Below are 18638 nucleotides of genomic sequence, written 5' to 3'. Positions count from 1 at the left end.
CCTGCTTCGGTCTCCATGGTTACGAGCCGCTCAGCGCGCAAGAGGGGGATTCAAAGGTTGGCGTTGCCACAGTAACTCTGGAGTGGAAGGGAACGGGGATTAGAGACCTCGCGGGGGAAATTAGACTAACAGCCTGGGAACTGGAGGGATGGAGAGTGTGCCAGAGGAATCAGTTTGCGGTAAGGGGAGTTAGGGTGATATTAGGGGAAATGGGATGTTTTCAAGGAGGGAGAGTGTTTTGATGAATTCCTATGTAATAAGCAGATTTGGGGAGATCATTGAAATCGACATGTTACTAGGTACGTGGGATGCTCAAGGGGAAGTGGAAACGCAGTAGGATCCGCCCGCCTCAGCCTCCCAAAGTAGTAGGGAAAATTGGGGTATTAAGCTTATTTGCCATTCTGCAGTTATTTATAGAGCTCCTGCTGGAAGCCAGGCACGGTTGACAGTACTGGTAAACGGGACAGATGTGACTACAGAGGGAATTGGGGTTTCATGGAGAAGGGGAGGTATAAGAAAAGGGGACTGTTGTCCTTTATGGGAGCGACTGGGAGGCGATTGGGAAGAACTGGCGCTGTAAGGAGAAGCTGGAAGTTTTATAAGGGAATTGAGGTATTATATAAGTTAATTCTGTTGCTATTTATAGAAGGCCAACTCAGTAGCAGCCTCTAGGAAGCACTGGGGATTCCTCAGTAGGCAAAGGCATTTAGTGATAGAGTTACCAGATTTGGGAGGAAAGCAATGGCCAGTTAAATTCTAATTTCAGAAAATGCATAATATTGTAGTTACTCTCTGTTGTTTATCTGAAATTCAAATTTAGCTGGGCATCCTGTATTTTATTTGGCAACTCTCATTATGGTTAATTTGAGTGTTTGTGAAGAGTGGGTTATTATAGGGGAAACAGGTATTATAGAGTAATTGGGTTGTAGGAGGACCTGGGGATAGTCAGGAAAAGTCGGAGTGTTGAAGCTAACGCCAAGATCAGCACTTACTGTGTGCTGGAGACTATGCTAAGTACTTATTTTTAAAAACGTTTTATTATGGAAAGTTTCAGCCATATACAATTGTTTGTTTTTGAGATGGAGTCTTACGCTGTTGCCCAGGCTGGAGTGCAGTGGAGTGATCTCTGCTCATTTCAACCTCTGCTTCCCGGGTTCAAGCGATTCTCCTGCCTCAGCCTCCTGAGTAGCTGGGATTACAGGCGTGCACCACCACGCCCAGCTAATTTTTGTAATTTTAGTAGAGAAGGGGTTTCACCATGTTGGCCAGGCTGGTCTTGAACTCCTGACCTCAAGTGATTCACCCACCTCAGTCTCCCAAAGTGCTGGCATTATAGGCGCCTGGCCCATATGCAATTGTTAAACAGATAATATATAATAAAGCTACTTGTACCCATCTCTGCTTTACATGAGTGCTGTGTTGAGGCATCCCAACATTCCTATGAGGTAGCATTACTGTCACACCCCCATTTTACAGATGAGGAAACTGCACTACAGAGAGGTTAAATAATTTGGCCAGAGGTGTTAGAACCAGAATTTGGACCCACACAATCGGGCCCCAGAGTCTGGGCTCTCAGCTGCCATGTCACATGTAACCTCCGTCTGGGAAGTGTGAGTAGGGAGTGAGGCATGATGGGAGCAACAAGAGTAGTAGTAGTAAGGTATAAAAGGAAAGGTAGGGAATTGGGCCGTTTGAGCATTGTGCAGTTGTTATAGGATTTTTATTTTTATTTTTTGAGACAGCGTCTCACTCTGTCACCCAGGCTGGGGTGCAGTGGTACAATCTTGGCTCACTGCAACCTCCACCTCCTGAGTTCAAGCAGTTCTCCTGCCTCAGCCTCCCGAGTAGCTGGGATTACAGGTGTGCGCCACCACGCCTGGCTAATTTTTGTATTTTTAGTAGAGACGGGGTTTCACCACGTTGGCCAGGCTGGTCTCGAACTCCTGACCTCAAGTGATCCACCTGCCTCAGCCTCCCAAAGTGCTGGGATTACAGCCGTGAGCCACCGCCCCCAGCCAGTTGTTATAGGATTTTTATAAGATGTTTTGGGAGACTGGGGGAGTTACAGAAGAGTTTGGTGTTTTGAAACATGGGAACTTGTATAGTTACATTTCAATAGAACAGTAGCAGCTAGCCACATGTGGATGCATTACATTAATTATAATGAAATAAAACTCAGCACATTTCAGGAAGTGCCTACTGTATTGGACAGTGAAGATCTAGAGCAGTCCCAATGAGTCTGGATAACAGGGATTTAGGGTAACCAAGAGTTAAGGCACAAGCAGGTGCAGCCAGTTCTAGGCAAGATTGGGCAGCATCCAGGCCACATCCTCACTCCTGTGATCACAAGACAGAAGTCTCCACTTCAGCCTCTGATTGGTCATGGGCCAATCCTTCATAGGGTGTAACCAATTGAAGACCTCTAAAGGGCACCGAGGGGTGTCACCAAATTCTTTTAGCTTAATGAAAACTCTAAAGAGCACTGCAGTCCGGGGCTCTTGAGCCACTTGCTCAAGCCCACTCCGATTCTGTGGAGTGTACTTTTGCTTCCATAAATCTGTGCTTTCGTTACTCCGCTCTTTTATTGCTTTGTTTGTGCATTTTGTTCAATTCTTTGTTCCACACACCAAGAACCCTAACAACTCACAGTCAGGACCTTCCATAGGGTAACACCTTCACTGCAGAAAGTTCTGTTGGACAGCCCTGATGTGTGGGGTGACAAGTGTGGAGGCTTTCCTGGTTCCTAACAGTTCGACCTCATCTCTTAGCAATTGCTCTTGTACTTCCTCTGACTCACCCCTAACCTTCTCCTCTCTGTTCTACTAAAAATACAAAAATTAGCTGGGCGTGGTGGTGGGCACCTGTAATCCCAGCTACTCAGGAGGCTGAGGCAGGAGAATCACTTGAACCCGGGAGGCGGAGGTTGCAGTGGGCCGAGATCATGCCACTGCACTCCAGCCTGGGCGACAGAGACTCTATCCCCCCCCCCGAAAAAAAGAAAAAAAAACAACCATGCTGAATTGGCCAAATATTTATCTAGGACTTCCCAGCCTGCAGAACTGTAAAAAATAAAGTTTTACTGTTTAAGCCACTGAGTCCATGGTATTTTGTTATGGCAGCCTGAGCAGGATAAGGTAGTATACATACCTTTAATTTCACTGTATAACTTCAGATTAATTTCCAAAATCAAGCATTACCTAACCAACAGCAGAACTTAACATTTGTGCTCCATATACTCACCAGTAGTAGGCATTACTGACTTAATAAATGGAAGTTTGATGAATATAAAATGTAGTATTTTTATGGTTTTTAATATGAGGTTTCTGATAACTAGACATATGAAATTCTACTTTTGTTCATTGTCCATTGCGATTTACAAACTGTAAAATTTTACTCATAACCTTTGCCCATTTTTCACAAGGAGTTTTCTGTTTGTTTACTCATGTTGAAATCATTTTTATGTATTATAAATACCACCTGATATTTACATCTTCTTCTTAGTGGCTTCAGTCTAATGAACTTCTTCTTTTTTTGTCGTTTTTTTTTTTTTTTTTTTTTTTGAGACAGAGTGAGACTCTGTCAGCCAGGCTGAAATGCAGTAGTGTGATCTTGGCTCACTGCAACCCCTGCCTCCCAGGCTCAAGTGATTCTCATGCCATAGCCTCCCGAGCAGCTGGGATTACAGACCTGCACCACCATGCCTGGCTAATTTTTGTATTTTTAGTAGAGACGGGGTTTCACCATGTTGGCCAGGCTGGTCTCGAGCTCCTGGCCTCATCTGATTCACCCACCTCAGCCTCCCAAAGTGCTGGGATTACAGGCGTGAGCCACTGCAACCGGCCTTCTATTTTTAATTTAGCATACTCAAATAAATCAATTTAACTTCTAAAAATTTGTGCCTTTTTGTTTTAATAACATTAACCTATTTTTTTATTTTTGTAAATCTATGAAGTACATTCTTCAAATGTAACAATTTAGTTCTACTTCAAGATAAGGTACAGACAACTGCAAAATTCCACTGTCCTCACTATCACAATGATGAAGAGGATGAAGCTGCGGAATCTGAGCATATAAAGACTTTTATGAACTCTTAACGCCCAACCCCAACTTGAGCATTCATTGCGCTGGTCCTAATTCACATTCAAATGCCCTGAGAATGGAACTAACAGGATACACTGCACCCAATCTCACAGGCACACACAGGATAGATCCGAATACCACCGCAAAGACTTTTAAAATGAGCTGATATTAAGACCTCAGTTCACAGAAAACCAAATAAATAATAAATATCTTCTGTTGGACACAAATAAAACACAGAGCCTCACAAGATAACATTCACATGTCGAGGGTACATATCAAAACTACTGAGAATCCAAGGATGAGCTGCAAAATCTCCACTTGTCCGGCAAATGACAACTCAGTGGACACCAAACACTGAATAACATGTACGGTGGAATTATCTGACAAAGACTTTAAAAGAGACATTATAAAAATACTCAAATGAGGCCAGGCGCGGTGGCTCATGCCTGTAATCCCGGCACTTTGGAAGGCCAAGGCGGGTGGATCATGAGGTCAGGAGATCGAGACCATCCTGGCCAACATGGTGAAACCCTGTCTCTACTAAAAATATTTTTTAAAAAAATTAGCCGGGTGTGGTGGCATGCACCTATAGTCCCAGCTACTCAGGAGGCTGAGGTAAGAGAATGGCTTGAGCCCAGGAGACAGAGGCTGCAGTGAGCTGAGATCACACCACTGCACTCCAGCCTGGATGACAGAGCGAGACTCCATCTCAAAAAAAAAAAAAAAAATACTCGAACGTGCCAGGTGTAGTGGCCTGTAATCCCAGCACTTTGGGAGGCTGAGGTGGGTGGATCACTTGAGGCCAGGAGTTCAAAACCAGCCTGGCCAACATAGCAAAACTCTGTCTCTACTAAAAATACAAAAAAATTAGCTGGGCTGTGGTGGTGCATGCCTGTAATCCCAGCTACTCAGGAGGCTGAGGCACAAGAATCGCTTGAACCAGTGGGCAGAGGTTGCAGTGAGCTGAGATCGCACCACTGCACTCCAGCCTGGTTAACAGAGTTGAGACCCTGTCTTGAAAAAAAGAAAAAAAGCTCAAACAAGCAAATGCTAACACATTTGCAGGAAAATAGAATATAAGCCAAGAAATTTAAAATATAGAGAACAACAAAATGGAAATTTTAGAACTCATACATACAGTGACCAAAATTTAAAAGGTGGTGAATGCACTCAGTGGGACAACACAGATAACAGCAGGTGAACATTCCAGCAAATTTGAAAATAGACAAATTAAAATTACCCAGTCAGAATAATGGAAAAAATGAAAAGATGTCCTAAATAAGTAGAATATCAGAGATATTTAGGAAAACATAAAAGTCTAACATTTCCACAATAAGAGTTTCAGAAGGAGGAAAAAAACAAAATATAATATTGATTGATTCAACATAAATACTATGGTTTATTTCTAGATGGCAAGGAAAATCACATGGAAGGAGGTTTCCATTTAAAAGAATTCCACTACTCATCAAAATTTTCATCTATTCTCAAGATTGTTTATTTCAAACTAGGTTTAGAGTAGCAAAACATATGAATTTTACAGTAGAAAACATGAGAAGGATATAAAAGTTTGTTTTCTGTATCCTTTCAAAATTCTTATTTTGAAGGCCTTCTGGGCATATAAGCTATTGGAACTTGTCATCACTTAAACTATTTCCTATAAAGACGAAAATCAGGCTAATAAAAAGTATTTTTAGAAATTAGGCTGAAAACCTCTAAGTTTGGTAAAAGACATAAAACTGCAAATTTATGAATTGGAGCAAATACCAAAGGGAATAAAACAAGGAAACTCATTCCCAACATAATGAAATGGCTAAAAACTAAAGATAAACAAAAATACCTTGAAATCTGCCAGAGAAAAATGACACACTACATACAGGGAAAAAACAATTTGAATGACTGCAGATTTCTCATCAGGAAATATGGAAGCCAAAAGGAAATTGCTGAACAGAAAACAACATCAACTAAAAATACTACATCAAGCAAAAAACATCACTGAGAATGAAGGTGAGAAAAAGATGTCCTCAGAGGCAGAAAAAAATAGGAGAATCCATACCTATCAGAACCACTCTAAAAGAACTAAAAAGCGTCTTTCAGACGAAGTGGAAAATTGCAGAATGAAATTTGGAAAATAATGAAGGAAGAACAACAGAAATGGTATAAATATCTGGAAAAACATAACAGATTCTTCTCCTCATGAGTTTTTTAAGTCTTCTGAGTGATTAAAAGTATAAAATATATAATAATTTATTGATGGGTTTTAAGATACAGAAAGATCATATAGAAGATAACTATATCCTAGATGAGAAAAGGTAATAGGATCTAAATGGTGATAAAGTGCCTAGATTCCATTTTAAGTGGTACAAAATGTGATAATAGTAGAATAGAAAAGACATAACAAACTGGCTGACTGAGGATAAATCCTAACATATTAATAATTACATTAACGTAAGTAATTGAAATTTTCCAGTTAAAAGAGACTATCAGAATGGGTTCAAAATACACCATAAAAAACACTCAACCAGACGGTGTCTACTAGGAACTTGTTTTAAACGGATTAAACGTAAAAGGATGGAAGTACGTGTGCCATGAAAACATTAATCAAAAGGCAGCTGAAATGGCTACAAAATGACAGAGTCTATGGTAGAATCCAAATGTCAGAGTTGGCTTATTTTTTGTATGGTACAAAAAATTTGGCAGGAATGCCTGTCTCAGAATAAGCTGAATTACCCTCATTTTCTTTTTGGTGGTTCTGTGGTGTTGATTTACCACATTGCATCTCAGTATTCCTTGGAGGTGACCATGAACATTTAACCCAACAACTCCTTGTAGCAGGCTACACACCAGTGGGAAAAGATTTTCTGCTCATGTTTGCATTTTCTCCCATTTTTGTGCTCTCTTTCAGCAAATACATTTACATTATTCTAACAATAGTAGCCACAGATAAAGTGTTGAAGTCCTAACATACAAAAAAAAAAAAAGACTATCATCATGTATGCCTTGAGTGTCCTCGGCTAAGAAGCTTTTGTTAGCTTTTCTGCTTTTAGTTATGAGAAGGTGATACTTCAAATGGAGTGTCCATAGGAATTACTTTTCACATTAATCAGGAAAAGTCGCCTTTCCAGGCCCCATCATTCATCAACACACCTATCTGGACATCCTTTATCTTGGGTCTTCAAGAAACATGTCAATGGATAAAATAGTGATATATCAAGCCATGGTTGGAAAAAATTTAAAAGGAATATTACTACCTTCTTCAGATATTCTTGAGGAAAATGCATGAGGATACAGTCAATAGGTACATGCCAGGTTACAAGTCTGTCCTGAAAGCCTGTGTGATAGATGTTACCCCGTCTTCTTCTGTCTTGGACACTGAAATCAATGATCACATTTCTGTTTATCCATTTCCAGTAAGAATGCTGGATTCTCTCTTCCAGACTATCTAACTGACTCATTTTACAAATTCTGCTGTCTAAGATAGGACACGAGGTAAGGGTCCCTTTCACTGAGGCTTCTGAAGAGCAGCTCGAGGGCCCGGTCCCCTTTCTTCTCCACCATGGTCAGCAGGCTGTCGTTCTTGCTCTGCCGTGTCTTTGCCTGCTCCACCAGCTCCTTCTCATTCTCAGTGAGAACCTCATTGTCTTGGAGATCATCAAGCACCCCTTTCAGGTCCCCCATCCTGGCTTGGAGTTGCCGGTGGTTCTCCTTCACAAAGGCTGCACCTGGATGAAAGCGGGTGTTGCAGACTCTGAGAATTGCTCTCTTATAGGATTTAGGATCTGCACCAAACGAAGATTCATAATTCCAGGGTGGCGGATGGTCTTTTTTTTTTTTTTTTGGAGACGGAGTTTCACTTGTTGCCCAAGCTGGAGTGCAATAGCACAATCTCAGCTCACCGCAACCTCTGCCTCCTGGGTTCAAGTGATTCTCCTACCTCAGCCTCCCAAGTAGCTGGGATTACACGCATGCACCACCATACCTGGCTAATTTTTGTATTTTTAGTAGTGGCAGTGTTTCACCAAGTTGGTCAGCCTGGTCTTGAACTCCTGACCTCAGGTGATCCACCCGCCTCGGCCTCCCAAAGTGCTGGGATTACAGGCATGAGCCACGGCGCCCAACCAGGGATGGCTCTTTATCTTGTGGTGTTGCCTAGCCCACGTTCATTTCCTTTTGGATATTTTACTTCCGGTTCTTGATTAACTTTCTAGTCTCATATTTACTATATCCCTCTCAAAGTTCAATATAGAACTTTAACTTACAGTTCCCCAGATGCAAGATATTTACCCCAATAATTTGCTGTCGCCTGCTCCTTTGTGTGGCCGTGATGTCCTCACACCCTCCCGTAAGTAAATCATACTCATTGTTTGTGTTTTCTCTGGCATTGCTTGTTCTTTGTAAATGACAAGGTTAGAAGGAATGGAGCCTCACTTTGTGATGTCAAAGCACTCAAAGGCCTCTTGATATTAGATACATCCCCCTAGCTTTAGTGTAAACATTTCACTAACCTGAGAAGGCAGGAGGGGCTGATGCAGCTCCAAGCTGGATATCCACTACAAAAGAGGAAGAATTGGAGATGACATACAATGAATCATATACCTTAACTCAACTTTTCTAGTCTTTCGTGAGCCAACTAGAATAATTTAATTCTACATATTTTATAAGGCAGGGATCTTGTTTGGCACACTAATATACTAATGAAACCCCATTAAGCCATGAGCCACTCACTGCCCATTCAGGAAATGTATCACAGAAAAGAAAACATTTTTCCAATGTTCTTTATTCCTTCCTTCCTTCCCTTCCTTCCTTCATTCCTTCCCTCCCGCCCTCCCTCCCTCCCTCCTTTATTTCTTTCCTTTCTTTTTGAGACAGAGTCTCGCTCTGTTGCCCTGGCTAGATTGCAGTGGCCCAATTTCTGCAACCTCTGCTTCCCAGGTTCAAGCAATTCTCCTGCCTCAGCCTCCCGAGTAGCTGGGATTACAGGCATGCGTCACCATGCCCGACTGATTTTTGTATTTTTAGTAGAGACAGGGTTTCACCATGTTGGCCAGTCTGGTCTCGAACTCCTGAACTCAGGTGATCCGCCAACCTTGGCCTCCCAAAGTGCCGGAATTATAGGCATAAGCCATCACGCCCAGCCCATTTTTCCAATATTCTTTCTATGCACAAGTGAATGTCTCAGGAACTCTGAGGGTTACAATAATATCATACCATACTGTCTTATCTAAATTATAGTCAAGGTACATGTGTTTTAGACATAAACTATCAACATCACAGGAGCAAATTTTTATACGTGTTGGTACCAGGACTTATAAGTTAATAGAAGATTTGACAATTGGAGCTATCAATTTGAAAATAATTGAAATGGTGTTTCCCAGGAGGCCTTCAACATGGTCTTACACTTTTATCTAAAATCCCTGATGTTGCTTAAAGTTCTGACGAATTTTGTGACCCCCTGTTGGTAGCAGCTCAGTCTCCACGTCACCAACACGGAATGAATCTGATGAATCTGAGTCTCCCATTGACTGTGAGGTCCAAAAATTGGGTTTCTGGTCATTTGACTTCCAGGAAGAACATCAGCTTCATGGAACAGCACATTCATCCAGAGGCCCAGCCACCCACAGTCTCCCCATTTCATCCAGAATTTCCCTATTAAGGAATTAGCATGGTCATGACACCTGGAAATTTTTTTTTTTTTTTTGAGACAGAGTTTCCCTCTTGTTGCCCAGGCTGGAGTGCAGTGGCCCCATCTCAGCTCGCTACAACCTCCGCCTTGCGGGTTCAAGTGATTCTGGTGCTTTAGCCTCCCGAGTAGCTGGGACTAGAGGCACCCTCCATCATGCCTGGCTAATTTTTGTATTTTAGTAGAGATGGGGTTTCACCATGTTGGCCAGGCTGGTCTTGAACTCCTGACCTCAAGTGATCCACCCACCTTGGCCTCCGAAAGTGCTGGGATTACAGACTTGAGCCACCTGTAATCTTTTTTTAATGAAAGATTAAATCTAGGCCAGGTGCATTGGCTCATGCCTGTAATCCCAGCACTTTGGGAGGCCGAGATGGGCAGATCACAAGGTCAAGAGATCGAGACCATTCTGGCCCACATGGTGAAACCCCGTCTCTACTAAAAATACAAAAATTAGCCGGGCATGGTGGTGCGTGCCTGTAGTCCCAGCTACTCGGGAAGGTGAGTCAGGAGAATCACTTGAACCCAGGGGGCAGAGGTTGCACTGAGCCGAGATTGTGCCATTGCACTCCAGCCTGGCAACAGAGTGAGACCCCATCTAAAAAATAAATAAATAAAAATAAAAAATAAATAAATAAATAAATAAATCTAAACCACGAAAAATCTTTTTTTTTTTTTTCTTGAGACAGCGTCTTGCTCTCTCACCCAGGCTGGAGTGCAATGGCGGGATCTGGACTCACTGCAACCTCCGTCGGGTTCAAGCGATTCTCCTGACTCAGCCTCCTGAGTATTTAGGACTACAAGCGCGTGCCACCACGCCCAGCTAATTTTTGTATTTTTAGTAGAGATGGGGTTTTGCCATGTTGGTCAGGCTGGTCTCGAACTCCTGACCTTAGGTGATCTGCCCGCCTTGGCCTCCCCAAGTGTTGAGATTACAGGTGTGAGCCACCGCACCCGGCCTGATCTGCAGCTGTCTAGACACTAAGGGGTGATGGGATTGGGAGAATTCAGTGAAAGAAGGAAGACCAGTGACTGACGACCACAAGGGCTGGATTAGCCAATACCATCAACGCTATAACAGTATTTTCCCCAAATACTAAAATACATGAGCAGAAACAGGCAAAACCCATTTGAAATTGTTCCAAAATATTCTACAAGGTACTCATATTCCAAAAGACTGCATACGTTTGTTCAACTATTCCCAGATTCCTGGGCATTCACGTTGGGTTCATTTTTCCCTCCCTACAAGTAATGCTTCAAGGAATATCACTGCATATAATTTCCCTTCATATGTGTACTCATATTATAGTATAGATTTCTAAAAGTGGTTTTTGTTCAAGCGACAATTTTTTTTTCTTTTTTGAGACAGGGTCTCGCTCTGTCACTCAGGCTGAAGTGCAGTGGTACAAACTCGGCTCACTGCTCCCTCCTCCCTCTGGGGTCAAGTGAGCCAACCACCTCAGCCTCCAAGTAGCTGGGGCTACAGGCACATACTACCACGCCCAGCTAATTTTTGTATTTTTTGTAGAGATGGGGTTTCACCATGTTGCCTAGGCTGGTCTCGAACTCCTGACCTCAAGTGATCCTCTCGCCTCAGCCTCCTAAAGCACATGAGCCACCAATCCTGGCCACAAGGGGCAATATTTAAATTAATGTATGTACATATTACTACCTAAAAGGTTAAAGCAATTTACAGTTCCTATGCAAGTGTTATCTTAATGTCCTTCTCTTGATAGAGCCGTACTGAAATTTTCCTAATGTGGTACCGAAGATAATGATCTGCTGCAATGGAAGACACTGATTTCTGCATCATTGTAGGTATTCAAACAGAGGATGATATTTGCAAGTATTGGAGACACTTAAGTGTATCCACAGAGATTCAAGGACCTATAAGGAGATCTTCGATAACTTTTCTGGGAGTTTCTAAATTCCATGAAATTATATTTACGATGTTGAGTTTGTATGAATGAATGAAACATTTTACAGGATTTTTCATCAGACTATCTGAAGGAATATGACACCCCCAAAAATAAGAAAGGTGAGTATGGAAGAAATTATTAAATTGTGCAGAAAATGGAATGAAGTAGTCTTTAGGTTCGTTCTGACCTAAAATTCTAAATTTCCTGTTTTTAGCCAGGCGCGGTGGCTCATTCCTGTAATCCCAATGCTTTGGGAGGCCGAGGTGGGTGGATCACTTGAGGTAGGAGTTTGAGACCAGCTCGGCCAACAGAGCAAACCCCCATCTCTACTAAAAATAAAAAAATTAGCCAAGAGTGGTGGCGCGCATCTGTAATCCCAGCTACTCGGGAGACTGAGGCAGGAGAATCACTTGAACCAGGAGGCAGAGGTTGCAGTGAGCCGAGATCGCATCACTGCACTCCAGCGTGGGCAACACAGCAAGACTCCGAAAAAAAAAAAATCTCCTGTTCTTTACCCCCAGGTGTGAGGGGTTTCCACTCCCATGGCCATCCCCATTCTCTGGCCCCTTGAGCATTTCACTTCCTATGGATAAACCACGGCCATCACTTTCGTCTTCCTCACATTGGCGATACACTGACAATGGAGTTCTTATCTGGGCTGGAATCATAAACAGGCTTTCACCTTTGACATCCAATGGTAGAGGTGCATTTTCCCCTCACCTAAAATGCCAGCCTCACCCACTCACCTACCTGGCTTCAGCACAGTCTTCCAGACCAAAGTCTCATGTCTTTTTTCAGTAATTTCAAGTTGAATGGGTTCTTTCATCTGCCCAGCATAGAATTTTGAGAAGTGCTGGATTTCTCCAGGGCTCCTGTAGGACAATTTCAACTCCTAGAGGAAACACAACAGTTGACTTGAAGCAGTGGAGGGTGGAAAGGCCCGGCTCCCTACGGTGAACTAGCCAATGGAACTTAACCCCTGTTTTCTACACAATGTCATGGCTGGTTGAGGGGGAAACAGAGGGAGAGAGGTAAACATCCTGAACATCCTGTTTTTGTTTTTGTTTTTGTTTCTGTTTTGAGACGGGGTCTTGCTCTGTCACCCAGGCTGGAGTGCAGTAGCGCAATCTCAGCTCACTGCAACCTCCAACTCCCAGGTTCAAGCGATTCTCCTTGAATCTCCCCAGTAGCTGAGATTACAAGTGTGTACCACCATGCCCAGCTAATTTTTGTATTTTTAGTAGAGACCATATTGGCCAGGCTGGTCTCGAACTCCTGACCTCATGATCCGCCTCCCACTCAGCCTCCCAAAGTGTTAGGATTATAGGCATGAGCCACTGTGCCCAGCTGGTAAACATCCTTTTAAATGTACAATGTTAGGAAATAATTTCATTCTATGAAAGCAAGAGTAACCTAGCTCTCAACACCCCATGAGTCAGAGAAAAATGATCTGAACTGAGTATAAAAATTTGAGGTGTTGGCCAGGCACAGTGACTCACACCTGTAATTTCAGCACTTTGGGAGGCCGTGACAGGCAGATCACCTGAGGTCAGGAGTTTGAGACCAGCCTGGCCAACATGGTGAAACCCCGTCTCTACTAAAAATATAACCAATTAGCTGGGCATGGTGGTGGGTGCCTATAATCCCAGGTTCTTGGGAGGCTGAGGCAGGAGAATCGCTTGAACCCGGGAGATGGAGGTTGCAGTGAGCCAAGTTGACGCCACTGCACTCCAGCCTGGGCGACAAGAGCGATATTCCATCTCAAAAACAAACAAACAAACAAAATAATAACGCTACTAACTCAGAATCTCAGACTGTACAGAAATGGGGGAAAACTGGCAAAGGCAGCTCATCAGGTCTGTCTTGGCCTCACTGGGAAGCCAAGGGTCAGATGTAGCACTGTGCTTTCATGTCCTTCCTTCTCTTCGTTCTGCACCTGACTTCCCCAAGATTCCTAACCAAAGCTGCCCTGGGGAATAGGAGCTAACCTCATAGGCAGGACAGAATTAGGAAAAGTTTAGTTCATGCAAATCTCTAGTTTCTTTAGAAAACAAGCCCTACAACTCTTGGAAAACAGTAATTTAAAAATTCTTTTTTTCTTTTTTTGTTATACTTTAAGTTCTAGGGTACATGTGCACAATGTGCAGGTTTGTTACATATGGATACATGTCCTGTGTTGGTTTGCTGCACCCATTAACTCATCATTTACATTAGGTATTTCTCCTAATGCTATCCCTCCCCCATGCCCCAAACTCCACGACAGGCCCCAGTGCGTGATGCTCCCTGCCCTGCGTCCAAGTGTTCTCATTGTTCAATTCCCACCTGTGAGTGAGAACATGAGGTGTTCTGTTTTCTGTCCTTGCCATAGTTTGCTCAGAATGATGGTTTCCAGCTTCAGCCATATCCCTACAAAGGACATGAACTCATCCTTTTTTATGGCTGCATAGTATTCCATGGTGTATATATGCCACATTTTCTTAATCCAGTCTATCACTGATGGACATTTGGGTTGGTTCCAAGTCTTTGCTATTGTGAATAGTGCCCCAATAAACATGCATGTGCATGCGTCTTTATAGTAGCATGATTTATAATCCTTTGGGTATATACCCAGTGATGGGATTGCTGGGTCAAATGGTATTTCTACCTCTAGATCCTTGAGGAATCACCACATTGTCTTCCACAACGGGTGAACTAATTTACAGTCCCACTAACAGTGTAAAAGTGTTCCTATTTCTCCACATTCTCTCCAGTACCTGTTGTTTCCTGACTTTTTAATGATCACCATTCTAACTGGTGTGAGATGGTATCTCATTGTGGTTTTGATTTTCATTTCTCTGATGACCAGTGATGATGAGCATTTTTTCATGTGTCTGTTGGCTGCATAAATGTCTTCTTTTCAAAAGTGTCTGTTCATATCCTTTGCCCACTTTTTGATGGGATTGATTTTTTCTTGTAAATTTGTTTAAGTTCTTTGTAGATTCTGGATATTAGCCCTTTGTCAGATGAGTAGATTGCAAAAATTTTCTCCCATTCTGTAGGTTGCTTGTTCACTCTGATGGTAGTTTCTTTTGCTGTGCAGAAGCTCTTTAGTTTAATTAGATCCCATTTGTCAATTTTGGCTTTTGCTGCCATTGCTTTGGTGTTTTAGTCATGAATTCCTTGCCCATGCCTATGTCCTGAATGGTATTGCCTAGGTTTTCTTCTAGGGTTTTTATGGTTTTATGTCTAACATTTAAGTCTTTAATCCATCCTGAATTAATTTTTGAATAAGGTGTAAGGAAGGTATCCAGTTTCAGCTTCCTACATATGGGTAGCCATTTTTCCCAGCACCATTTATTAAATAGGGAATCCTTTCCCAATTTTTTGTTTTTGTCACGTTTGTCAAAGATCAGATGGTTGTAGATATGTGGTGTTATTTCTGAGGCCTCTATTCTGTTCCATTGGTCTATATCTCTGTTTGGGTACCAGTAGTATGCTGTCTTGGTTACTGTAGCATTGTAGTATAGTTTGAACTCAGGTAGCGTGATGCCTCCAGCTTTGTTATTTTCGCTTAGGATTGTCTTGGCAATGTGGGCTCTGTTTTGGTTCCATATGAACTTTAAAGTAGTTTTTTCCAATTCTGTGAAGAAAGTCATTGGTAGCTTAATGGAGATGGCATTGAATCTATAAATTACCTTGGGCAGTATGGCCATTTTCACAATACTGATTCTTTCACAATTTCCATGGGCATGGAATGTTCTTCCATTTGTTTGTATCCTCTTTTATTTCGTTGAGCAGTGGTTTGTAGTTCTCCTTGAAGTTCTCCTTGAAGAGGTCCTTCATATCCCTTGCAAGTTGGATTCCTAGGTATTTTATACTCTTTGAAGCAATTGTGAATGGGAGTTCACTCACGATTTGGCTCTCTGTCTGTTATTGGTGTGGAGGAATGCTTGCAATTTTTGCACATTGATTTTGTATCCTGAGACTTTGCTGAAGTTGCTTATCAGCTTAAGGAGATTTTGGGCTGAGACGATGGGGTTTTCTAAATATACAATCATGTCTTCTGCAAACAGGGACAATTTGACTTCCTCTTTTCCTAATTGAATACCCTTTATTTCTTTCTCTTGCCTGATTGCCCTGGCCAGAACTTCCAACACTCTGTTGAATAGGAGTGGTGAGAGAGGGCATCTCTGTCTTGTGCCAGTTTTCAAAGGGAATGCTTCCAGTTTTTGCCCATTCAGTATGATACTGGCTGTGGGTTTGTCATAAATAGCTCTTATTGTTTTGAGATACATTCCATCAATACCTAGTTTATTCAGAGTTTTTAGTATGAAAGGCTGTTGAATGTTGTCGAAGGCCTTTTCTGCATCTATTGAGATAATCATGTGGTTTTTGTCTTTGGTTCTGTTTATGTGATGGATTAGGTTTATTGACTTGCATATGTTGAGCCAGCCTTGCATCCCAGGAATGAAGCCAACCTGATCTTGGTGGATAAGCTTTTTGATGTGCTGCTGGATTCGGTTTGCTGGTATTTTATTGAGGATTTTTGCATCCATGTTCATCAGGGATATTGGTCTAAAATTCTTTTTGTTGTGTCTCTGCCAGGCTTTGGTATCAGGATGATGTTGGCCTCATAAAATGAGTTAGGGAGGATTCCCTCTTTTTCTGTTGATTGGAATAGTTTCAGAAGGAATGGTATCAGCTCCTTTTTGTACCTCTGGTAGAATTCGGCTGTGAAACCATCTGGTCTTGAACTTTTTTTGGTTGGTAGGCTATGAATTATTGCCTCAGTTTCAGAGCCTGTTATTGGTCTATTCAGCAATTCAACTTCTTCCTGGTTTAGTCTTGGGAGTGTGTATGTGTCCAGGAATTTATCCATTTCTTCTAGATTTTCTAGTTCATTTGCGTAGAGGTGTTTATAGTATTCTCTGATGGTAGTTTGTATTTCTGTGGGATCAGTGGTGTGATCTCCCCTTTATCATTTTTTATTGCGTCTATTTGATTCTTCTCTTTTCTTCTTTATTAGTCTTGCTAGTGATCTATCAATTTTGCTGATCTTTTCAAAAAACCAGCTCCTAGATTCATGGATTTTTTGAAGGGTTTGTGTGTGTGTGTGTGTGTGTGTGTGTGTGTGTGTGTGTGTGTGTGTGTCTATCTCCTTCAGTTCTGCTCTGATCTTAGTTATTTCTTGCCTTCTGCTAGTTTTTGAATTTGTTTGCTCTTGCCTCTCTAGTTCTTTTAATTGTGATGTTAGGGTGTTGATTTTAGATCTTTCCTGCTTTCTCCTGTGGGCATTTCGTGCTATAAATTTCCCTCTACACACTGCTTTAAATGTGTCCCAGAGACTCTAGTACATTGTGTCTTTGTTCTCCTGGGTTTCAAAGAACATCTTTATTTCTGCCTTCATTTCGTTATTTACCCAGTAGTCATTCAGCAGCAAGTTGTTCAGTTTCCATGTAGTTGTATGGTTTTGAGTGAATTTCTTAATCCTGAGTTCTAATTTGATTGCACTGTGGTCTCAGAGACAGTTTGTTGTGATTTCTGTTCTTTTACATTTGCTGAGGACTGCTTCACTTCCAACTATGTGGTCAATTTTGGAATAAGTGTGATGTGGTGCTGAGAAGAATGTATATGCTGTTGATTGGGGGTGGAGAGTTCTGTAGATGTGTATTAGGTCAGCTTGCTGCAGAGCTGAGTTCAAGTCCTGGATATCCTTGTTAACCTTCTGTCTCGTTGATCTGTCTAATATTGACAGTGAGGTGTTACAGTCTCCCATTATTATTGTGTGGGAGTCTAAGTCTCTTTGTAGGTCTCTCAGGACTTCCTTTATGAATCTGGGTGCTCCCGTATTGGGTGCATATATATTTAGGATAGTTAGCTCTTCTTGTTGAATTGATCCCTTTAACATTATGTCATGGCCTTCTTTGTCTCTTTTGATCTTTGTTGGTTTAAAGTCTGTTTTATCAGAGGCTAGGATTACAACCCCTGCTTTTTTTGTTTTCCACTTTCTTGGTAGATCTTCCTCCATCCCTTTATTTTGAGCCTATGTGTGTCTCTGCATGTGAGATGGGTCTCCTGAATACAGCACACTGATGGGTCTTGACTCTTTATCTAATTTGCTGGTCTATGTCTTTTAATTGGGGCATTTAGCCCGTTTACATTTAAAGTTAATATTGTTACATGTGAATTTGATCCTGTCATTATGATGTTAGCTGGTTATTTTGCACATTCATTGATGCAGTTTCTTCCTAGCATCGATGATCTTTACAATTTGGCATGTTTTTGCAGTGGCTGGTAATGGTTGTTCCTTTCTATGTTTAGGGCTTCCTTCAGGAGCTCTTGTAAGGCAGGCCTGGTGGTGACAAAATCTCTCAGCATTTGCTTGTCTGTAAAGGAGTTTATTTCTCCTTCACTTATGAAGCTTAGTTTGGCTGGATATGAAATTCTGGGTTGAAAATTGTTTTCTTTAAGAATGCGAATTTTGGCTCCCAGTCTCGTCTGGCTTGTAAGGTTTCTGCTGAGAGATCCGCTGTTAGTCTGATGGGCTTCCCTTTGTGGGTAACCCAACCTTTCTCTCTGGCTGCCCTAAACATTTTTTCCTTCATTTCAACTTTGGTGAATCTGACAATTATGTGTCTTGGGGTTGCTCTTCTTGAGGAATATCTTTGTGGTGTTCTCTGTATTTCCTGAATTTGAATGTTGGCCTGCTTTGCTAGGTTGGAGAAGTTCTCCTGGATAATATCCTGAAGAGTGTTTTCCAACTTGATTCCATTCTCCCCATCACTTTCAGGTACACCAATCAAATGTATATTTGGTCTTTTCACATAGTCCCATATGTCTTGGAGGCTTTGTTCGTTTCTTTTTACTGTTTTTTCTCTAAATTTCTCTTCTTGCTTCATTTCATTAATTTTATCTTCAATCACTGATATCAGTTCTTCCCCTTGATCGAATTGGCTTCTGAAGCTTGTGCATGTGTCACGTAG

The 18638-nt window shown here is 41.9% G+C and overlaps 1 protein-coding gene across 17 annotated transcripts in view; it reads right to left on the bottom strand.

Moving 5' to 3' along the window:
* Positions 1-3894: 3894 nt before the first annotated feature.
* Positions 3895-18638, bottom strand: part of CARD8 (caspase recruitment domain family member 8) — a 57359-nt gene continuing 42615 nt past the window's right edge. For all 17 annotated transcript variants that reach the window (XM_058425152.1, XM_032169298.2, XM_058425153.1 and 14 more), the window contains 3 exons: positions 12427-12568; positions 8583-8627; positions 3895-7799 (listed from right to left, as the gene is read on the bottom strand). In XM_058425152.1, coding sequence (XP_058281135.1) covers positions 7534-7799; positions 8583-8627; positions 12427-12568 — 453 coding nt within the window. In that variant the 3' untranslated portion in view covers positions 3895-7533. The remainder of the gene's footprint in view (positions 7800-8582; positions 8628-12426; positions 12569-18638) is intronic.

The sequence above is a fragment of the Hylobates moloch genome, unplaced genomic scaffold (genome assembly GCF_009828535.3).
Source record: "Hylobates moloch isolate HMO894 unplaced genomic scaffold, HMol_V3 SCAFFOLD_12, whole genome shotgun sequence".
Lineage (NCBI taxonomy): Eukaryota > Metazoa > Chordata > Mammalia > Primates > Hylobatidae > Hylobates > Hylobates moloch.
This window is presented reverse-complemented; position numbering and strand designations above follow the sequence as displayed.